General features: G+C 46.4%; 1 protein-coding gene across 1 annotated transcript; it reads left to right on the top strand.

Annotated features, from left to right (window-relative positions):
- The first annotated feature begins 1,054 nt into the window (after positions 1-1,054).
- On the top strand, positions 1,055-7,539 carry LOC146191770 (uncharacterized). Its single transcript, XM_084602280.1, has one exon. It carries the CDS (start codon positions 1,290-1,292, stop codon positions 7,026-7,028), a length of 5,739 nt encoding a protein of 1,912 aa, XP_084458406.1. The 5' UTR covers positions 1,055-1,289; the 3' UTR covers positions 7,029-7,539.
- Positions 7,540-22,633: the final 15,094 nt, after the last annotated feature.

Below are 22,633 nucleotides of genomic sequence, written 5' to 3' on the forward strand. Positions count from 1 at the left end.
GCTAATGGGGAAACACAACCACTTGTATTGTGCACATTTATAGAAGAGAAGTGAATTTATAGCGTGCTTTATAGCATTGTTGCTTGGTTTTGGTTTTATATAGTTTGACCGGCTTAATGAAAGGTACTTGTCTTGCCCCCCCCCCCCCTCCCCCCACCCCCCCCCCACCCCCTTTTTTTTGTACAATATAGCAAATTTAAAAAAATACTAATTATGTGTGGAGTAAGGCATGACTCTGCGCAACTCGAAGACAACGTTGCCTGATGCCATGTTTGCTTTCATATATTATATGGTGTCTTCGGCTGCCTGACAAACCAACACTGTCAACACCGCCACATTCGGAACATTTCGCAGCATGCGCCAGCACTAGCTCTACACACCATTTGTACGGACGTAGGATAGCCTCCGAGACAGATATGTCTCGGAGGATATGATGGGCTATGCAGAGTGCACAAAAAACTCCACGAGTGCCGTCAGCAGAAGACGCCATTAGATTTTTATGCTGGCACTCGCTCATTCTTGCAGTTGTCTGCCAGAGCTCTGGTTGTCTGCTCGTGCAGACGATCGACATGTTAGGTACCAAAACAATGTCAAAATAGTTCTGTATATAGAGTTTTACAACATGCTTAAAAATTGTTCTAATAAAATTTAGAAAATGATTTACACTATTTTTGACGCAAATATATAGAGATGAAGTTAGTAACTGATTTTTATTTTCTGCCTCTCAAACCGCTACTGATCTCTTGCTTCGGCAACAAATAATGCAAGATTACACGATTACACCTCATAGCTTTATCTCTAGTAATGAAATTGTAAACTTTGGTAACAAAAAAAAAATGTGATGAGAAAAAAACGAACACATTACAAACGGCAGACGGCCAAATGACATGAAATGACAACTCAGCTTTAATTTAGGTAATTTAGGTGACAATCTGTACGCTACTTTATACGCGATGTTTATACATTCTGGAGAGAATATTTATTTTTGTATATTTATTTTAGCGTAATTTGCGAATTTAGGACATTGAGGTGAACATGTGTTGATTTCTAGTTGAACTGGTGCAAGCCTAGAGGCTAGGGGGGCTCGAGTCGAGTCTCGCGGGCTCGCGAGTGGAACGCTCGGCTCAACGGCGTTCGAACAGTTGAGATGGTTCTGATCGTTCGTTTGAAAGCTAGCTGCAATGTCGTTTGACTGCGACGTCCAGTATGTTTGCTATTTGCGGATCTCGCGGGCGACAACCAGTTCATATCTGTGGCGTTGACAGAGAACGGAATCAACCCGTTCCGCTATGGGTGACGTTTGGCGTCTTGTTCGGTGCGGTGAAGACGGTCGCGTTATAGTTTTAGATTCTGAAAACGTCGTGGTTGGACGCAACGTTGAGTTCAAGTATCGCGTTGAAGCCAACAACATCAGCCGCCAGCATGCACGCTTTACAACCTCCAGCAACGGAACATTACAAGTCTCTGATCTTCGCAGCTACAACGGTGTGTTTGTCAATGGCGCCAAAATAACGCCTTCCGTTCCCGTGCCTCTGCAGGAAGGCGATTGCATCGGTTTTGGGAAGCCTTATCCTTTAGGCGCGGACGTGTTCGTGTTTACATTAAGAAAGGACAGTGCTCCCGTGGCCCCGACCAACGGTTTACCTGACGCTTCGGTGAGTGTCAACCTGCTCAGCGATGATGACGATGTCGTGGTCACTGAAGTTATTCCTGCTAAAAGGCATCGGGCGGCTTCAGCGAGGAGTTCAAGCCTTGAAAATGCGGCGCGTAGTCCTTTATCGTCAGCTGTTGCCAAAAATGCTTTCCCGACTGTAAAGCTGAAAAAGGAGCCCTCGGAAAGTGGCCGTAACCTCAGCGTCTCGCGGGCCTCCGCCGACCAGTTCTCAGCGTCCGCTGATGTTCCGAAGACTGACAGAGCTGGCGTTCTGCACGCTGGCATTCCGAAGACGGACAGAGCCGGCGTTCTGTGCGCTGGCATTCCGAAGACTGATAGAGCCGGCGTTCTGCATGCTAACAGCACGCCTGTTAGGGAGCAAACGCCTGATACCACGCCGACTACTTCTGCACTTGGGACTGAGCGACATGGAGGTTTAGGAACTAAAGTCAAAACCGAGAAGAATGCCTGGGACTTGAGTGATGCCTGCAGCACAACAAGTTGTTCCACGACATTAAGCACCTTAGGTTCACCAGCGCTTCCTCCTCCTCCCTTAAATATCGAGCCAGTTACAGTCAAGACTGAGAAGAATGACTGGGACTTGCGTAACACGTCTAGCATCATAGGTGCTTGCACAACATTAGGCACCTTAGGTTCACCTGTGAGTTTAAGACCTGAGCCGATTACTACAAATGGAAGCCTCCAATGCCATGCCGTTTCGGAGACCCACCAAGGAAACTCTGCACTTGCACAGTTATTTGCAGCTGTAAGGGGAGAATCGGCACACAGTGCCCAGGGAGGACAAATTTCTGGTGAAGTACCACAAAGTCCTGATCCCAAGAAAGTCAATGTTCTTGGAGCTGTCCCAGGAGGTGTGCCGAAAAATATCAAAAAAGATTCAGAAATGCCAGTTTTAAATGATATGAGCAGACTTGGCATTTATAATAACCGAAGCAAGGTTTCTTGTGATGTACCCACTCAAAGTAGCCTTGGCCGGCGTTTTGAATCGGTCGGTTGTGTAGCTACTCTTACAAGAAATGATGAAGCTCAAGGCGTGCCACAGCAGAGAGTTGAAAGCAGAGTGGAACATGGTATATTAGGCCCACAGGGGTCTTGTTTTAAGTCTTCTGTACAGTTGAAAACAGTGCCAACGAAGTATGCTGCAAATATTTCTGTGAAGAAGGAACCTGTGTTCGCTAACAGTAGGGACAGCAGCAGTCCTTCTGATTTGGCCACTACTGCTGAAGAAGGTGAAGAAACTTCTGTACAGGAAGCTCCTTTACAGTCAGCTCAAGCACCAGAGGTTGGTGCTGCAAGCATTTCTGTGAAAGTGGAGCCCTTGCTTTGCGGTAGTAGTAACATGCTTTGTAATCCAGGGATGAGTGACATGCCAAAGGAAGTTTCCAGTGTTGCTGTTGCAAAGAAAGCACAGGGTGGCTTTACAGCAGGGACTTCTTTCCGATGTGACGGGCCAAAGGAAGTTTCCAGTGCTTCTGTTCCAAAGAAAGCACAGGGTGACCTTACAGCAGGAAATTCTTTTCGAGAGATTGACAGCAGAGCAAAGAAGTACCCTGCATCTAAAAAAAATACGGATTATTGTTTGTCAGTGTTGGTTAAGCCGTGCAGCGTTGTTCTTGAGAAGCTTGAATGTGTGCTAGTCGAAGGATATGTGCAGAGCCCCGTGGATAAAAATGAGAGCTCTAGTGAAGATGATGAGGCAGATCAAGATGACATAGAGCATGATGAAGTCGAGTCGGCATCAGACAATCTGGATGCATTGCATGATGATGACAATCATGATGTGCAGTTTTCTCAGAAAGACATAATTATTGTTCTCTCTGATTCCGAAGATGAGGCATCTAATGTAATTGATTTTCAGTTCAAGAAAGAGCCAGAAGAAGTGGAAGAGTCTATCAGAAATGATGCTGATGTGGATGATAACATGCCATTTGCAGTTAGTTGTTTGGATGACCTGCCTGAAGAGGGGAAAGTTGAGTCAATACCTCCACTAGCTGAAGATAAGGAACTCGAGAAAAGGCTGGTTTGGAATGACCCAGAGCCTGAAAAGGTCGCCGATCAGGATCAGCCAGTCGATTTCTTTCCCGAGTTGTCGCAGAGCTTTTTTGATTCACCTGTTCCTGCAAAAAAAATAAAAACCTCTGGCACACTAGTGGATAGAAACAGCGTTCTACCGTCTTCTATCAGCTACCGGCCTAACAACACAGACAGGCGACAACCCAGAAGTCCCAAGAAGAAAGGAAACCTGAGAGAAAAGCTTATGAAGTCTATGAAGCACAGGGTCCCAATGGCAGGAGGTGGATCTGCAGTGCAAAAGAAAAGTGGCGAGATTGTGGAGAAACCAAGTTTGGGTGCAGCAGGCAAAGAAAGCTCCAAAAAGCCCCATTATAAAGAGAGGTTCCAGTCTCGCACTGTGCACCTGCTAAATACACAAGAGAGCTTGGATGCTGCTACGAGCACATTAAGGAAAAAGCAAAGCCGGTCAATCAAACCTTTGAGCAGTGCGCAGTCCCTTCAAAAGGGAGTAGGAACTTCAGTCTCAAGCGGCGCTGCTGCTGAAACAGTAAGACCGTCAAATTCACCTCTGAGACAGGATACTCCTTTCTCTGTTGCTGCTAATCCTGTGGAAACTGAGTCTGTAAGAAATGAGGAACGCTTTACTGTGCCAGCCTTCAAACATTCTGTGCGCATTTCAAGAGCGGCAAAGCGCTCCTCTTGCGATTCTGCTGTAGATGCTCGGATAGAGGATAAGGCGCCCGTGGCTCTGCCTGTTGACCGGTCGACCTGTGATTCTGCTGTAGTTCCTCGTGTAGAGAATGAGGTGCGTATGGCTCCGCCTTTTGGGCCTGATGACCAGTTACCCGAGCCAATGGACATTGATGTGACAGAAAGGAAGACGCCCGAGCCAATGGACATTGATGTGACAGAGAGGAAGACGCGCGTGCGGTTTCATATTGAACACCCCAGCGTCAAAACAGATGAGCAGAGAGCAGAGTTCGCCGAACGTGTTCGGGCGTCATTGAAGAAGAGGAGGCTTGACCAAATCCAGAAGTGCAAGGCTAACTTGGATGTCTTTATTATGAACATTCTAAACTGGAAGGTGCAGTGGTTAAAGGAGCAGCTGGAATCTCCAGTGCTACCTCCTGTGGTGGACATGGATAAGTTCCGGAACAAGCGGTTTATGTACAGCAACTTGGAGGAGTACAAGATGGTGAACTTCTATTTTTTGTGTGTTGAGGTTTGGCAGATTGTGTTCCGCAACTGGTGCGAGTTTTTTGCACGCACCTCCCGCATGACTTACAGTTCTGCTGTCACGGACCATCTTATCGTTCCTGGAGGAGACATAATGATTCTCACCTGTGTGGTTGTGGCCACCCAGCAGCAGATGCAGAAGTCGATGTATCCAATCGAAGGCCACCTGGTGCGCCTGGACCTTCGGATTCGAGACAAGAGGAGTGCTGCGATGCCAGTATTTGGTTTCGTGATGGAGCACAAGTTCATAAAAGACTCTCACACACACCAAAGAACTCTTCCCAAGTTATTGGAAAACACGTACTCAGATGGGTGCAAGCTTATTACCCTAAAGATTCAGGTAAAAGCTAGGCCTGTTACACTTGATTTTGGGAAGCTACAGCGCCTGTCTGTGGTGAGCAAGATCACTCCCACTCTGCGCCAGATGGAAGCTGTGTCTTTGCTAGAAAAAACAGCTTTTTCCCAATGTATTGCCAGACCTAATGCTTCCAATTTTTGGTGCCGCACAGGAAGTGCCATGAAGTCGGGCATCAGGAATAGGTTCAGTGATGAACAACATGAAGTTATCAGCTCTGCTGTTGCTGCTGTCAGCACTCCAGGTAGTGAAGTAAGAATTGTGCTCTTGCATGGACCACCTGGCACAGGGAAGACGCACACTATCGTTGGCATAGTTACAGAGCTTCTCTGCCGCAACAGCAGACAGACCATGTTGATTGTGGCACCGTCCAATGCTGCTGTTGATGAAATTGGCCGTCGGCTTTTGGCGCACAGGCAGTGGCAGTACAGGCTAAAAACACCCGCCGAGCAGGTTCTAAAGGTAGTCCGCATTGGTCAAGACAGCAAGGTCCACCCAGAAGTTCGTGGAGTCTGCCTCGAAGAGTTGCTCCAGAAAAACATTCAGAAGGAAGGGAATGAGCGCCTAAGAGACTTTGAGCAAAGCATAGCTTACACTGAGCATGAAATGAAGAAGTGTGCTGACAAAATGACTAAGATCAAGCGTGATCCCTGCCCTGATGAAAAATTGCTGAGGCGTCTTGAATTTGAGAGTAACCACTTGAAGGCTCAGCTCCAACAAACTAGAGAGAAGAAAAGGGCATTTGAAAACACTGGCCGACAATGCCGAAGCATCCCCGAGAGGAAACTTGCTATCCTGCGGGGTGCCCATGTTGTCCTGTCCACATTGAACAGCTGTCGTAGCCGCCTTATGGAAGAGGCTTTTGGCCGCAGCAGTGGCCGCACTTTCTCCTGTGTTCTGGTAGATGAGGCCACGCAGTGCACCGAAGTGGAATCTCTGCTCTGCTTGCAGTATCCAAACAGCAAGCTCATTCTTGTTGGTGATCCCATGCAGCTACCAGCCACAGTGATATCGCAAGATGCTGTGGAGCGTGGCTTTCAGGAATCCCTGTTTGAGCGCTTCTACAACTACTTAAGTCTAGAAGCTGACCCGAAGCCTATCTTCACACTCAACGAGCAGCGAAGAATGCACTCAGAGATTTGCCTTTTCCCATCAAGGAATTTTTATGGTGGCAAGCTTCGACCGATTGCTGGATTAGATGCTAAATATGCATCTTTTCCCTTGACTCCGTACCTTATTTTCAACATTGGTGACAGCCCGGAGGAGGCTAGTGAGTCCTCCAGCACATCCTGGCTGAACCGTGGTGAGGCTGCCTTTGTTGCACGCCTTTGCCATGCCATCTACAAGCTCGCCGGACCAGATGTGTCACTCGGTGTCATAACACCATATCAGGCTCAGAAGACTGCCATTATGGAGCAGCTTCAGGAGAATTTGCCTCGATGGGCTGCTGCTGTTGATGTGAATACTGTGGACGGTTTTCAGGGCCAGGAGAGGGACGTCATTGTCCTTTCATGTGTGCGTGCCCACCATCCGAAAGGCTCCATCGGCTTTGTCGCTGATGCACGAAGACTGAATGTTGCTATTACGAGAGCCAGGAAGGCTTTGTTTATCTGCGGACATCTTGACTCCCTCAAGGACACTGAAGAGTGGTGTGCTTTAATTTCTGATGCGCATGAACGCTGTAAAGTCCAGGACATCTCAGCTAGCTGCTCTTCAAATCTTGTTTCTGATATTATCAGGAAGAAATAATCAATTGTGCAATGATGGAAGCAGGTTGCAGCAGTTTTTTGCACTTTTGAATGCCATCAGCACTAGCGGAATGTAAATTTTGTATTAACAGGCAAGCATTTTGACTGCATTTAACATTTGTAAGGTTACTTTTAAGGTCTTTCTTTGCTCAGCTTGTATAGTCATTACAACTTTTTGTGCATTCATTTTGTTTTTGCACAAGTTTCACTGCGACCGTCTTGTTTAGATTACACACTGCATTCTGTGAGAAAGCTAAAGCTGATGGAGGGACTCAATAGACTGGCCCATAGTTTGTTTTGTTTCTGCAGCTTCCTTACATTTTACAAAATTGGTTCCCCCTTTTCTTCCTGAAACCTCAAGTAGAGCTGTGTGTGTTAATCATTGTTTCATGTGGAAAAGATATATTGTTGATTGCTTACCTTCTCTCCTTGGCTGTTATTGTTCTTTACCATCAATGTCCTGGTATGCAGTATCGTTGGGCATATCTGAATATATGCAGAAGTTTCATAAATGGGCTTTTCTTGCTTTTGATCATTTTGGACATTTGTACCTGAGTAGCATAAGCTGCAAGTAGTTTGTCCCACGGCGGCTTTTAATGCGTGTACTGCTTTGAACTTTGGGCCAACACCGATGAAAAAATATTGGAAGGTGTCTACTTTAACATTTGCTTAGAACTTTATTCTGTGGCAAAATCTACAGCATGCTCTATAAGTAGGGGTTTGAATTTTCAGTTTTTAGTTTCAGAAAATTTGGTGGACGTTTTTCGGTGTTCATTTGCAAACACAACTTCCGTTTTTTTTTGTTTTTTTTTTTTTCCAGTTAATATTATTTTCTGCTGAAGAAATATCGTTTTTTCCTGATGAGATAAGAGGCATTCGTTCACAGTCAAAAGTGATGTAGTGTTCATTTTGGATTTTTCTTCTTGCATGTTGTTTTATGCACTTTTATTTAATGTACAGTTGGTCATATATACAGCTAAGCTCCTGAAAGAAAATGATATTGCATTGATGAAAATTAGCGTTATGACGAAACATATTTAAGACAGATTGACATGTTAGACAAATGAGTAACTGAAATATTAATTACGATCAAATTTTTGCATAAGTCAAATCACTTAAAAACAAATGTACTTCTCTCAGCTTGTGTCAGAAGTGTCGCGTGGCAAGGAAGTGCTGGGCTTTGGTTTTCGCGGCTTACAGGAAGCACTTGTGCTGCAAATGCTTTGGTCTCTCCTTCCCCCCCTCGAAGTGCCTGCCTTGACGCAGGCACCACTCCTCGGGCATTTGATATGTTTATGAGGGTCTGGAAGCACGGCTACCATTTCCCCATTCGTGAAGCCATGAACAATGCCTCAAAGCCTTCAACCGCTGTACTTAAACCCATGATCCCACTTACTCACATCATGCCCCTGGATTGAACATTGTAATTTTCTCCCGTGATCAAGAGTTCGCGGTGTGCATGAAAATGTACTGACCTTTTTCGGTTTAAGCCGAACCTTTTAAAATGGTTTCGGCGTACCTTTATCGGTGTTTTCCGGTTTAAACAGAAAAGTCCGACCCCTATGTATAAGTTAACTTACTGCAGTCACTTTCCAGCTGGCTGGGCCAAGATCTTGTTTTGGCTTTTGGCTATTGCAATAATGACACAGGAACGGTGGTGCATTTGCCACACCCGATATCATTTCTTTCACTTGTGTCCTATTCACATCATTAATGCCGGCACTTTTTCTAGCCTATAAATAGAATCACTGGTCAATTTCAAGCAGTTTTGATTATTATACATGCAGTGCTTCAGAGGGCAACTTTCTTTGCAGGCTACGGCAGCTGGTTTTTACTTGAATTTTTTGAAAGGTGGCTGCTAAGTTTTGTGATGTTTTATCACATATTCTTTAATGTGTGTGCAGATGCGGTTCACAACTCTGGAGAGTCATGAGCTTATTGCACATTGTCTGCAGTGCTGTGCTTTTTGGGTAGTCTGCAACATTTGATAGCTTTCAGGGTTGCAGCAAGGACTTGCATATAGACTCTTGCTACCTATCATCTTGAGGCACTTAATCAGTGGTCATCTGAGAGAGGTTTGTGTGCTGACTCTCAAACTACTTTTCATAATAATTACTTTGAAAAATATTCTCCATATCTCATGCCAGATTCAGAGCCCTTGTTGTTTGTTATGAATAGGAGTTGAAGTTTTCAACTTAGACCGATAAAAGTATGCAGAATTCTGTTTTGAAATTTGATTTTAACCGAAAAAAGTAAAAGTCCACATTTTCTGTCTATGAAGTATAGCATTATGGCTGTTGAGTTTGAGTTAGTGTTTAATCAGGGTTCTCACTATTGCGGGTGGCAGTGGTTTTGCCGCCCTTCTCTCAGGCCGGCTGCCCACCTTTGAGGGTTCAGCGCATTTCAATGGTTTTTAGTTTTATTTCGGGACGCCGTCGTGGTGTTCTGACATATACTCATTTTTTTTTTTTAATAACGTTTGTTGCCTCAGGGCATAAGGGAATATGTAAAAAGAAAATTAAAAGGGGTATTAAATGAAAAAAAAAAAAAGATTGGCTGTTCTAATAATACTCATATGTTCTCTCTGGCGACCACATGCTTCCTCAGCTCGTTGAGTACGCCAAGTTCAGCAGAACCATTTGATTTTGAGGATGCTTCACTGTACTAGTTACGGGCCGTGCGTTGAAGCATCCTCAAAACGCAGTGGGGCCATTTGTAACGAGGTACCACTTCTACTGCGTAGCAGTGTGAAAGGACCATGGTGGAGCTTGAGATCATTTTGGAGTAAACCGACATTTCTGACAGTGTGCAAACAAAGCACTTGACGAAACCGCCATCACTAAGCTTTCATCTCCAAGTGTCCATCGTATAAAATTGCTGCGATGAAAACTGTTTTTGGCAGTGTCGTAAGCCATTTGATGATTCGAACCTTCAGGTAATTTGAAGATTTTCTCTTAAGGCCGAACTAACGAAATTTTACTGTATTTGCAGTGTGGCCACCACTTCCTTCTTTTACTTGATTTAATTATTGTTTATGTGCCTTAAAAGCTGCATCCTTCTTTTTAGACAATACAGCCATTAGCACAGTGTCTACTTATGTGACACGTTTGCGCTTTCAGGACGTTCCATTTTTGACCATGGTGTGGTGCTATTGACCTTCCCATATTTGGGCAAGGCCAACGCAGACCTTATTGTACTCTAGCAGTAGTGAGGCATTGATGTGTAAACAAAGTGAACAAATAATTTGCTGCAGTGCTATGCGCTGGAGGTGGGCCCAGAAAGAAAAGACGTGGAGCCATCTATGTTGCTGTTTTTTTTTTTTTTGAGACATCTGGTGCGTTATTATTCGGTTTATCCAGACTCGCTCTCTCCCCCCCCCCCCTCCCCCTTCCTCAAAAGGGAGGAGCCCCGAGTTCAATTAGCAAGGTAGCCAGGCGTGCGATGCAATGTTTGTATTGTTGGATAAGCAGTGCAGTTGGGCAAATTGGAGCTTTGTTGCTCTTGCTTACATGTTTTTGCAGCCCAGAAGCACTACCTCGCTGCCACCTGTTATAGATGAGCATCGTTTGTTCACAATCACAAGCTCGGAGCAGTTAGTTTGCTATGTAGGTCTATCAACTGCATCTAGGAAACTAGCACATTAGCGTCACAAAAGAATCAGAATCAGTTATAAATCAGGAGAGGGAGAATAACTTTTAATGAGTTCATAGAATTCCGTGGGTGGTTTTCTGTAGTCCAGGATCCCAATGGCTTCAGCTGCGTTTGGCTAAGTGCTCGAGTGTTATATCTCACTAAATGTTTTTTGCAATTCCTTATTGTGCGAATGATGTCAGATATTTCTCTGCATCTATTGCAGGTGTTGTCTTTGAATCTGTACGGACAGATTTTGGGATATTTTGCTAGGTTAGGAAGGCTTCAGCATGTATGTTTCTCAAGGCTGCTGTCAGCTTTCTGCTCAGTTTCTTGTGGGGTTCTGCATATTGTTTCCTTTCTGATTTAAGTATTCCCTTAGTTCCTCATGTATGAGATGGGTTTATGACTCGGGGGTAGCCGGTTCAGATGCTTTGGAAAGTATGCCCACGGATTGTTCTGTAGGCCGCCTCATCGTTATTTCTTTGTGTGCCGCTATCCACAGATTTGTGTGTTTTGGGTTTCCAGTCTGGTTTTCCTGCGCCATTATTCGATTTGCCTGTTTACTTATCCAGCTTAAGTGGAAGGCTCGACAGGCCTCTTGTGAATCGCTGAGTATTATGGGCTTTCTTTATTGTTTTTTTTCATGTTTAATTGCAAGGCTGATTGCTGTTTTCTCGGCATTCTCTACGCAGTTGTTGGTCTTGACTGAGGAGCTGGTCACCTCTTTTCCATTATGGTCCACTGCAGTAGCCTCTGTCACCTTTCTTGCCATGTAGGGATTGGCAGCTACGTAGAGTAGGTTGCTGTTTCTGATGATGTTTTGCATGCTGCCATTTCTCTCTTGCCGTCTTTCACTGCTGTGCAGGGAATCCGTATTTCGTATTTCATCCTTCATTCAGGGGTAAGTGTTTCGCTTAGGGGAATAGTCTTCTCTTTGTTGGGTTATCTCAAAGGTTTTGTAGGTGTCTCCTGGCCAGACTTTTTTCTACTCTGCATTCTTGGCCAACAAGGATAGCTTCTTTGTGTTTTTTGTAGGTGGCTGAGATGGGGGGAGGGGGGGGGGGCAGTGTCGTAAAGCCTTTGTTGAATGCTGTAGTTCAAGGGGGTATTATCACTGTTACTATTCTGATTGTGACTTTTTCCTTTAACACTCTGCTCCTGTTTGTTATTCTGACCATAGCGCAGACCTGATCAGTTGCCTGGGTCAGTAGTCATTCTGTTCTGTTCTTTGCCCATGGCTCTGTAGCCTCATACCTAGTATCCTCAAGGTTTTAACTTTACTGATTTCTTGCTTATGAAATCGATTTTGAATCTATTTTGCTTTGACAGTTTTCTTGTGGACTCTGATGAAGATGAATTCATTTTTTTTTTTCATGCCATTTCTTCTTGCTATTTATTAGATGCCTTCCAGGGCCGCAATCTGGCCTTCATTTCTCCCGCTGATCCTTTTGTTGTCCACATCATAATTATTGCCGTAGAGTGCATGACAAATTCCAGGTATTGTTTTCTAGTTTCCTCGCTATTGGCATCATGGCCATATTGAAAAGAAGGGGTGAGGTGATGGATCCCTATGGGGTTCCTTTTGTGGCAGTTAAAGCCAGTTCAGTTTTGTGACTCACAGAGGTGTGACCAAAAAAAAAAAATCGACAGTCGCAGGTCGTTTGAGCACTACTTAATTTTCTAGGTTGTAACCAATCAGCGGCTCACCTGAAGTGAACAGAAGTTAGCATTACTCTATGAGGTGAACAGTCTAGAAAGCAACCCGCGGGTTGCATTTGCAAGTGTGAATATTGGTTGAGCTGAGCACTCCCTGGTCATATACGACCACCAGTCGCATGCCTTTCATGACACAAGTGTGAATAGACCTTTACCCTTTCTTTCGTCTCTTGATACTCTCGACACTTATTGTTGCGGTCCTGTTGCTGAGAAAGTCCCTGGCATAATTGTAGGTTCTCTCCTTGCACCTCATTTCCGGTATGTTGAAAATTGCCTTGGGACTAATGTTGAAGGCATCCTTTAGGTCCACTGCGAGGAGAATGCTATCGGTTTTCTCCAAGGTTCTGTCCAAAATGTTATGCTTGATTTGTTGACAGATTCCTCCTGAAGAATAGTATCGAGCTTGGCAATGATTTTTTGTCTTAGTCTGTGAGCTGGTTATTGATTATTCTTTTGAACCACTTTCCTATGCAGGGTGTAAGAGAAATTGGCGTTAAGTTATCCAAGTCTAGCTTCTTTCCAGGCTTGAATTGGTTATAATTTCTGCATCTTTCCATTCTTTTGGTAGCTTTCCGCTGGACCAGATTTGATTGAAGCATTTCATTATTTCTCTTTTCTGGTAGCTCAGGTTTGTAATGGCTGTGTTACTGACCTGGTCTGGATCGGGTGTCATGTTTTTGATGAAGGATCTAGTTGCGGTGGTGTACTTCTGCTGTAATGTCCACGTCAAGTTTGGGTTGGGAGTTTCCGTGTATTTCTGAGGAATGTCGGCTGTTCCTTCTGACTTGCTGATATGTCTATCCCAGATCTGATCTGCCATCTCAGAGTCTGTCGACTGGTTCAGGTGAAAAACCAACCAAGTTCTAAGGCATGAACATACTCCGCAGTATTAAATGCAGTATGAAACAATCTCTAGAGGCAGCCTTATACAGCTTGAGCTACTTTTAGTATGCCACATTTTATTTTCAATGGCCATTCTGGAACTATTATATCTACATTGATTACAAGTCCCAGCTTGGCATAAAGGTTGAAACGGCTTGCTCAGTTTTTGTTATGGCCATGTTTTGTTTCAGCAATAAAAAATTTGATAACTGAATTGGCATGAGAGTTACAAAGGAGTATTTCAAGCTATCAGTTGTGCATTAAGAGCAGCCATGTCATGAAAGCGCTGAAAATTTTGCTAGCGGTATATGAATCTCTGACGTGTCGGCAAATGTGTTTCGCTGTACGTCCACTGCTCGTAATGTGTATTTATAAATTTTTCCTGCATTATGTGTTAAGTAGGTGTTCTCCTTCCATCCCCACTAATATTTCTTCTGAGGGTTGCTTTTAAACGTGGTGCCCATGCTGAACAAGTCTATTCTTCCCCTGTCTCCAGTAATATAACCTCTGACGGTGGCTGCTTATGATACCCTGTGTGCTAATGCTATGTAGGACCTCTCTTGCTGCCCTTTTGCTAACATCTCTGAGGCTGGCTTCTGTGATGTTGTAGGCAACAATGGAACTATGGAGGATACCCGAATGACGCTAAGGGTCACTGGAACCAAGGAATGCTTAGAGGGAACATTTTTTAAAGTGGTTATCTTGGTCAAGAAAAATTAATTACAATTTTTACCTTAAATATTTATTTTCAGTTGTGCCACTACTTTCTCATTAGTTACCTTTTGAGAAGAATGATAGAACATTTCAATTTATCAATGTGGTAAATGAAAACATTTCCTTGTATGTTCTATGGTTTTGGTGCCTGTTTGTTTCCCTCAGATGCATGTCATAATAAGCTCCCCATCACCCTTTCCTGATCTGCTCTGGAGCTATGGAAGACATTTCCTTATGCATGCATGAGTCCATTTGACAGTCTTACTTGTCACAGCTAGTTGCAGCCTTTCTCCAATTAAAAAAAAAAAGACTGTAGTGACAAACGTGAATATTTGCATACGTGAAGGAAAGAGCATGACTACCAATGACAACTGCACATTTTGAAAACATATTTAAGGTTGAGTAAAATTGACTGGCAACAGATATTTCAATTTTGGGTATCATTGTGTTGCAATGGAGTACCAGAACAAGAGGACCAGTGCTAAATGCTTCCAGATCTCCATTGCCTGTGGCCCCATGCTTGTGCATACATCATATGCCATTCAATCCCTATTGTGCAAAACCATAAGGAGATGATTGAGGTGTTTTGCCATCATTGATCGTGTGTCACTGTCACTCACTATTTGGCGCATTGTGTGTTCGTGGTAGTAGTTGTGGTATGTGTGGTTGCATTAAGGTGCATGATTATGCATGACACGTGGTAGTTGATCATAATGTCATCTCATGACAGTATGACTAATTAGTGGGGATTGATGTGTGCGGTGGCCGTGGCATTTTGTATAGCAGTGAGCATGCATGTGATATGGTGGGGCATATGATTAAGCATGACACATGATGCCTGGTCAGGACAAGCATGTCATTACATGACTATTTTAGCATTGATTAACTGATTGTGATTGCTATGTATACAAGGGAAAGCTGCTGCACTCGAGCTTTTATTTTGTTTTTCCTTCCTTTGCCGGTGATGGCATCTCCCCTATTTTCTTCCTTACTGCTTCCTTTCTCCTATCGCGTTCATCTCCGTTCTTTTATCTTTTCTGGCAACCTCGATCGCTGTCTTGGAGGGGCTTCAACCACGCGATGGCTTAGGGTGTCCGCTGTAAAACAGCTGGCACTGTTAAATGATACTGTTATTGATAGTCGGAAGCCAAAGCTTGAATCGTTTCTATGATCGCTGACACACCTTACTTAAGATACACCTTTTGATTCGGCTTTGCAATTTACATATGGGCTTTCACTTTCTTACAATTTTTCTATTAGCACAAAAACCAACATTGTTCACCATCCATGGCATGACATTCTTATTATGGCACTGTGTGCTGGTGTAGATGTCATGTATAGTTATATGAAGGACATGACTCATAGTCATAATGCAACTTAACATGACTCGGCATGTATAAACATATTGTCAGGTGTAGTTGACAAACATAATCATAACTCAGCCATAACCATGACTCAGTCTATGCAATGTAACATCACAGCACTACAATGAACATAGTTTAAGGTGTGGTCTAAAACATTACATTCATGACACAACCATGATTCATGACTCGGCATCGGTGCAGCATAGCACGACGCTGCACTAAAGAGTAACACTGTAATGTGTGTACTTGTGCGAACATCACGCATAGTCGGCTCAGGTCAATTGTGACATAATATGCAACATAACATGACTCAGCACTTTACAAAATAACATTTCTTTCGCGTTCTCACACTTAATTATGCAGTCTAAAGTGTTTGCCAATTTTCATTGTCTTTGAGGTTGTCCCTGCTGCTTATTTCCTTTTCTGGGTGCAGCTTTCTGTTTTTTTTTTCTGGTAATTCTTCACTGGGTCTTGTTCTGCTCTTGGCAGGCAGCACCAAGCGTATGTCTACCAGATCGCACTCCATGATAATTTCACTTCTTTTGCACTGTCAAAGAACACAGCTGACTTTAGAACCGTACAGATCATCACACTAGCGTTTAGGCAAGTCCACATGGAAGTATAAGGCCTCCGCATGAGCTCTTGTCCGCGCACTGCGGACTGTGCGTGCGTTCGGTACAATGCTGTTGAGCATGCCTATGCAGAGTGGGCGGTCAAGGGGCGACGCCTGTTTTATGCAGATTTGGTGGTGGCATTCAGTGCGGCGTTGGAAAATACAGCCGGTCTTGAGCATGCTCGCATTGCGCATCAGGGTACGTATTACGAGTTTGCGTCGTTATGAAACGTGTTACTATCTCCATGGCGTAGAGTCATTTGACTGGTGGAAACGCCGGAACTGGATGTCGCCACCATGGAACAGGAAGTGGAAGTATCCGTTTTCGGCGTTTACATGAATCGTCTGGGAGTTAGAGACACTTAATTGCACCCTGTCGTGACCCATTGCGTGTTGTAGGCCCGGTTGGTTGTCGGAGCAGGGACGAGGCGGCTGGAAACCGGACTTTGAAGTGAGATGGAGAGCTTTATATACAGTATTTACATGGTGGGGTTTTAGTGGAAGACTGACTAGAGGAACAGTCCGTTTTACCGACCCACGACACACACTTGTCGCCAGATTTTATAGGGTTGAATCCCTATATTCCCTAGATGAATTTGGCAGGCCAGTTTATGAGGGAGTGTCTGTAACCTCTCCCGCACTCTCACACACGCACCAACACTGTTCGCACTCGTTGACACGCCCCTCTTAATGGTTCGGGCTTGAGGGTGAGGAGGTGGTCGTCTAGACGGCGTCAGCCTTTGTCTTCGTGCGTGTTTGCACCTGGGCTGACTCATCGGTCCCGACGTCGCCGGGCGGCATTCAGCGAGGCCACTTAGCCGAAAGCTGTCCCCGTGGCCCACCACGGGAAGAATGCACGCCCGCTCTCCATAGCGATGCTCGACAATTGAAACGACCGGAATTTGGTTGTTTCCCCTCCTTTGTTCCGGTCGTCGACTTGTTGGCGTACCCTCTTAAGAACTCCAGTGAAAGAGGTTGTACCCCTACCGGGAAACACAAAATCGGTCTCTAACCTCTTCGGGTGCATTCAGGGCTAGCTGGACGACCGCCTCTATTTGTCGATAGGGCTTCATGAGGTTGCAGTGGTAAAGTTTTACCTCTTTTCGTCTACCGGGCCTCTTTACCGCATAGTTGGTTTCCAAAATTTTATCCGAAACCTCTGCTGGTCCCTCCTTATCAAATTTGTTTGCTTTGGATGAGGCCAGCAGCATTACCTTGTCTCCTTCCGAAAACGAGCGCTGTCGCGTGCTTCGGTCGTAGTAGAGTTTAGATTTCTGCTGGGCCGATCTCATGTTAGCTTCGACAAGCTCTCTGCATGACTGAAGCCGTTCTATCAGCTGAAGTACATATTCGAGAACGGTGGGGTCGTCGCCCTGGCCCTCCCAGGATTCGCGCAGCATGCGAAGGGGTGACCTGAGCGATCGGTCGTCTACCAGTTCAGCTGGACTAAATCCGGTGGCTTCACGAGGTACGGAGCGCGGCGCAAACATGGTAGCCAGCAGACAGGCTTCCCAGTCTCGGCGATGCTCGTAGCACAATGCCCTGAGGACTGTTTTGAGCACCGAATGCCACGCCTCTACGCTGTTACTCTGAGGATGTCTTACAGAGCTGTGCAGTATGCGAATCCCGCATTTCTCCAGAAAGGTGCTAGTGAGCGCATTCGTAAAAAATACTGCCTTGGTAGCTTTGCAGCTCGGCGGCGAAACCCACCCAAGAAAACACCTGCAATAGACCATCTACAATTCCTACAGAGTTCAGCTCCTTAGGGGAATCGCCTCAGGAAACTTTGTGGCTGGGTATATTATCTTTAGGATTTAGCGATAGCCCGAAGCGGTCACAGGTAGTGGACCGACAACATCTACCATAAGGTGTCGGAACGGCTCGCTGATCAGTGGCACAAGTTTCAGAGGTGCCTTCTGTTTATCATGCGATTTTCCCAACCTTTGACAAGTGTCACCCTGGCCAATAACATTCTCTCAACAGCAGAGCCTTTGTTTTTCTTGATGCCGAGATGACCGGACCAGCCGCTTCCGTCACACAGCTTTAGCCAGACGATCCCCCCCGCTCTGGTTTGGGGGGAGGGGGGGTCAGTGGCACCTGCTTCCAGTCTCGATCGTTGTCGCCGTTCTTAAGATCCGACGCGGCGGACTTCGCAGCTCGTCCGATCACAATAACCCCGAGTTTGCGGCGTATATCTCTGATCTCAAGTCATCTAGATTGGTGGAAGCATGGGAGCCGGTTGTCTTTTCGGAAATGTAATCTCCCTCACCATTGAGTCATCTTATTGGTGGAAACACCGGAACCCGATTTCATTTGCATCTTCCGGGGCTTCCACCAATCGGATCACTGGAGGTGAGGGAGGTATCTCGCAATGCTTACCAAGGACAACCTCTACTAGTACTTCCTCGTATGGTGGTGTTGGTGGTGGGGAAACTTCCAGCGGATACAGATTTTCGGAAGCATTGCCCAGGTCAAGCACGCGATTACAGAATGCTCAGTGCGCCTTCATTGAGTGTACTAGAATACCCAAAGTTTTTTAGCACACTAATCTGCCGTGCTTGTTCCTGAAAGTTGCTGTGATCGAAGGGAGCTAAATGCAGTGATCTAAATCACTGAGCAGGGTATGACGTCTGCGTCAACGCTTCCGAAAGGCTTTCGCTGGCAGCTTCAACAGAGCGAGTAATGAATATTTGCATGCAAGTTACAGGAATGGCGTTTGATGGTGGTGGTGTAGCTGCTGCTGATGATGATGAAAACTATTTGGAACCATCAAGGATGATGATGAACAACATTTATTGATACAAAAGTGAGAGGGGAGAGGCTATATGGCCCCGCGGAACTAGGTGACATTCCTAGCTAGTCCGGGAAGGCATGGTCGAAGGCGCTGCCTTTGGTCGGACCAGAGCTCGTTGATTATCTAATCCGGAGCAGTTTACCAAGGCCGCCTCTCAGGCCTCTCGGGTAGGGTTGGGGATGGGGATAAGGTTTGGGTTTTGTTGACACTCCCATATCACGTGAAAATTGTCTGCCAGTTTACCACAGTACCTCAGCGTCCGTCTACTTTAGAGACTCCTCCCCTTTCGGCAGGTTGGAATCACTTGGGATTCAGTGGTGTCCGGAGTCAGATGGATGATGTTCTTTTGGATGAGGTTAAAAGAAATTGCATTGGTTTGTAGGAAAAGGAAGGCGGAGTACACTTTCGGTGAACACCTAAGCCACGACTAAGGGAATGAAGGTGGGAGTGAAAGAAGAGATTCCGTTGTGGAGCACTTTGGAATAATTTCGACCACCTGGAGGCCTTTAACATGCACTGACATCACACAGCACATGAACGCCGTTTATATTTTGAATCCATCGAAACGCGACCGCCGCATCCGGGTGCGAATCCGGCCCCAGCTACTCCGGTTCATTAGCCGAGCGTCTAAACCACATATACACCGCTGCGGGTCTGAAGTTTTTCAAACTGTGGAGATGAACCACAGACACTCGTCATCGGGTCTCCACAAGTATATTTTGGCAGGACCTGCTGTGCCAGGCGGCAACGGGACAGCGAACCGCTGGCATTCAGTCCTGTAGCCACGTAGAGCAAACTGCGCGTGCTTGGCAGGCGTGCTGAGGCTTTCGTCGTCTTCTTCGCCGAGACGACGATGACATGCCACAGGTCCTCCTCTAGCGATGAAGCCATGAGCGAAGGGGAATGGTGAAAAGCGGACACTGGGAGTCTGAACCGTATGCGGCGAGAAATGGTATGATTGGGAGGGGTTGCAGTCGCACAGTTTATGATGACATTTGAGTCAAGGTGGGCGGGTTTAAGGCGATCAACGGAGATCGTGTCCTCCCGGCCGTTGATACGCAGTAGAAAGTACTTAGGAGCACGCCGGATCACCTGGTACGGACCATCGTATGGCGGCCGTAAGGGTGGATGTACAGCGTCGTGGCAAACGAAGACGTGTGTGCACCGCTACAGGTCGTGGGGAACGTCGATATGACGGGAATACTGGCGCTGACGTGTGGAGCAGCGGAGTCTCCAGCCAGGGCGGTCATGCGACGCAACAGCTCGGTTGGCTTGCGGTCTCCAAGCTCTTGCGATGTCCGAGGCTCCGAGACGACGCGGTTCCGTTTCAGAAGTTCGCTGGATCAGCATCGTCCGAAGATGATCGCAAGGGCGATCGGAAGACGGAGAGCGCAGGACTTCGCGAACAATCGCCGCTGTAGCAGGCGTGAGCGCGCCAATGACGTAGTTGAACATGGTCACCTGCGAAGTGATGCGGTGCCGGCAGAACAAGGCCACTATGGTGAGGAACCAAAGTTCCGAGTCCTATAACGAGCAGCTTGAGAGCGGAGAACAGTAGAACAGGCGACGGAGACAGTAGATGAGTAGCGGAATCCGTGGCCATGGCTTACACGATCGAATGTAGGCGGGATCTCGAGCTCCGGGCGCTGGTAGGCCTAGCGAAGCGGCTGACGCAAGCGCAAGGCAGGAGCAGAGAGCCAACGTGATGTCCGGAGTCACCAAATTTGTGCAGATGAACCACAGACACTCGTCATCGGGTCTCCACATATATATTTTGGCCGGACCCGCTGTGCCAGGCGGCAACGCGACAAAGAACCGCCGGCATTCTGTCCTGTAGCCATGTAGAACAAACTGCGCGTGCTTGGCAGGCGTGCTGAGGCTGTCGTCGTCTTCTTCGCCGAGACGACGATGACATGCTAGTCCTCTTTTCATGCTCCCTCGTACCTCCTGCTCCCTTCCCGCCTGACATGCTTCAAACTGGCGCGCAGCCTCTGTTCGCCTCCTCAATCTCGTTTCTCCTCTTCAACGTTCTTAGGTGCTCCTCTTGAAGTACTAAGTAGCGGGTAGATGCACTACTCGTCTGGAGGAGGGGTGAAGGGTGGCTGTTCCTGGCCCTACGGGGCTGGGACGGTAAGTCAACGCCGCTTGCGGTGGAGGCAAGCCAGCCAACAAGTTTTTATCTGTTGTAGGCTGTGATTGCACCCGCCACCACTTAGGTGGTGTACTTAGGTGGCTGTTCCTGGCCCTACGGGGCTGGATGGTAGGTCAATGCCGCTTGCGGCGGGGGCTAGCCAGCCACCAAATTTTTATCTGTTGTAGACCGTCATTGCACCCGCCTTAGAAGGGACGTGAAGCACAGTCATAGTTTTGTTACTCAAGCCGGTGGCTATTAGGTAACTGTAGTGTTTGTAATCGGCATCTAGCCGAATGTTACCACTCTGTTGGCCACTATGGAAAAAACATGGCGGCTTAACTAACAGGCTCGCTTCATCAGTGTCTCGCCCAATCTAATTAATCAGACCCCATCACAGTCTCCAGGAACACTAAGATGGTGTCAGAAGTGCTCTTTTATCTCATGTGAGTACCACTACACCAAGAGTCAGTCCGTCCAATCACCCATCAGGAACAAGCGACTACCGGCAATCGTAGCCATGGCACATGTGCTCCCTGCCTTTCCAAGTTTCGACCTGCGCGCTACCGACGACAACAATATTGGTCACGAATGGACGAAGTGGATAGAAAGGTTCGAAAACTTTCTTTTAGCTTGCGATATCTCGGCAGATGCACGCAAAAAAGCGCTCCTCTTGCACTACGTCGGTGAAGAAGTCTACGACATATATCGCTCGCTCCCCGAGAGTGCTGCGCAAGGTGCGACGGCTACAAGCACGACCCAAATCACGCAGAGTACATCGACGCCATAATACGATGCCGCTCGAGCGAAACTGAATGCATATTTTGCTCCGCGAGTAAACTCAACATTTGCTATCTATAAATTTCATCAAGCTCAGCAAAACGTTGGTGAGGCACTGGACGCCTTCTACGCGCGCCTCCGGCAGCTTTCTCGCCACTGTAACTTCGAAAACGTCGACTCTGAAGTCAAGAACCAAATCATTCTCGCCACAACATCGTCTCGCCTCCGAAAGTATGCCATGCTTCATTCCCTCACGTTACCGGACTTGCTTAAGCAAGGAAGAATGCTCGAGAATGTCGAACGGGATACGTCCGAAATTGAAAAGCACGTCGATAACAATGCGGCGGTGTTCGCAGTACACAAGGAAGGACAAAACCATGGGCAACACCCAAGAAATGAACGACAGATGCCACGGCAGGCCTACACACCGCAGCGACCTCGTGTCTCGTTAGCAGATTGTCGCAACTGTGGCGGCAAGTGGCCTCACCAAGGCGGTCGATCCAGTTGTGCTGCATGGGGCAAGACTTGCAAAGCATGTAACAAGGTTGGTCATTTTGCACGATTCTGTCGCTCAACTAGGACAACAGTACACGCAGTGGACTGTGACAATGACTCAGACTCACAGTTAGCCTGCAGTAAGAAGAGTTCAAGTACTAGAGAGCCTGCAGCCACCTGTGACACCAGTCCAGGCATCGATGAGTACGTTTTTGTTGACATGACTTCCCCTCAAGCAAGTTCATCTCCAAAGGCTATTGTCAATGTTAACAATGTGCCAGTCACTTTCGTAATCGACACGGGTGCTACAGTGTCAATTGTTGGCGAAAATGACTTCAAGAGCTGTCGCCTAAATGTGAATCTCCAAGAAACATCCTTCAGAGTGTTCCCATACAAATCAACGTCTCCACTTGAACGTTTGGGCAAAGTCTCTGTTACAATGAGATACAAAGATTAGTGCATTGAAAAAGACATTTTTGTCATT

Source organism: Amblyomma maculatum, chromosome 4 (assembly GCF_055883805.1).
Source record: "Amblyomma maculatum isolate TAMU_Amacu chromosome 4, ASM5588380v1, whole genome shotgun sequence".
In the NCBI taxonomy this organism is placed as follows: Eukaryota; Metazoa; Arthropoda; class Arachnida; order Ixodida; family Ixodidae; genus Amblyomma; species Amblyomma maculatum.

Coding starts and splice junctions, on each gene's coding strand:
- LOC146191770 (XM_084602280.1), top strand. CDS start 1,290: ATGGGTGACGTTTGGCGTCTTGTTCGGTGCGGTGAAGACGGTCGCGTT.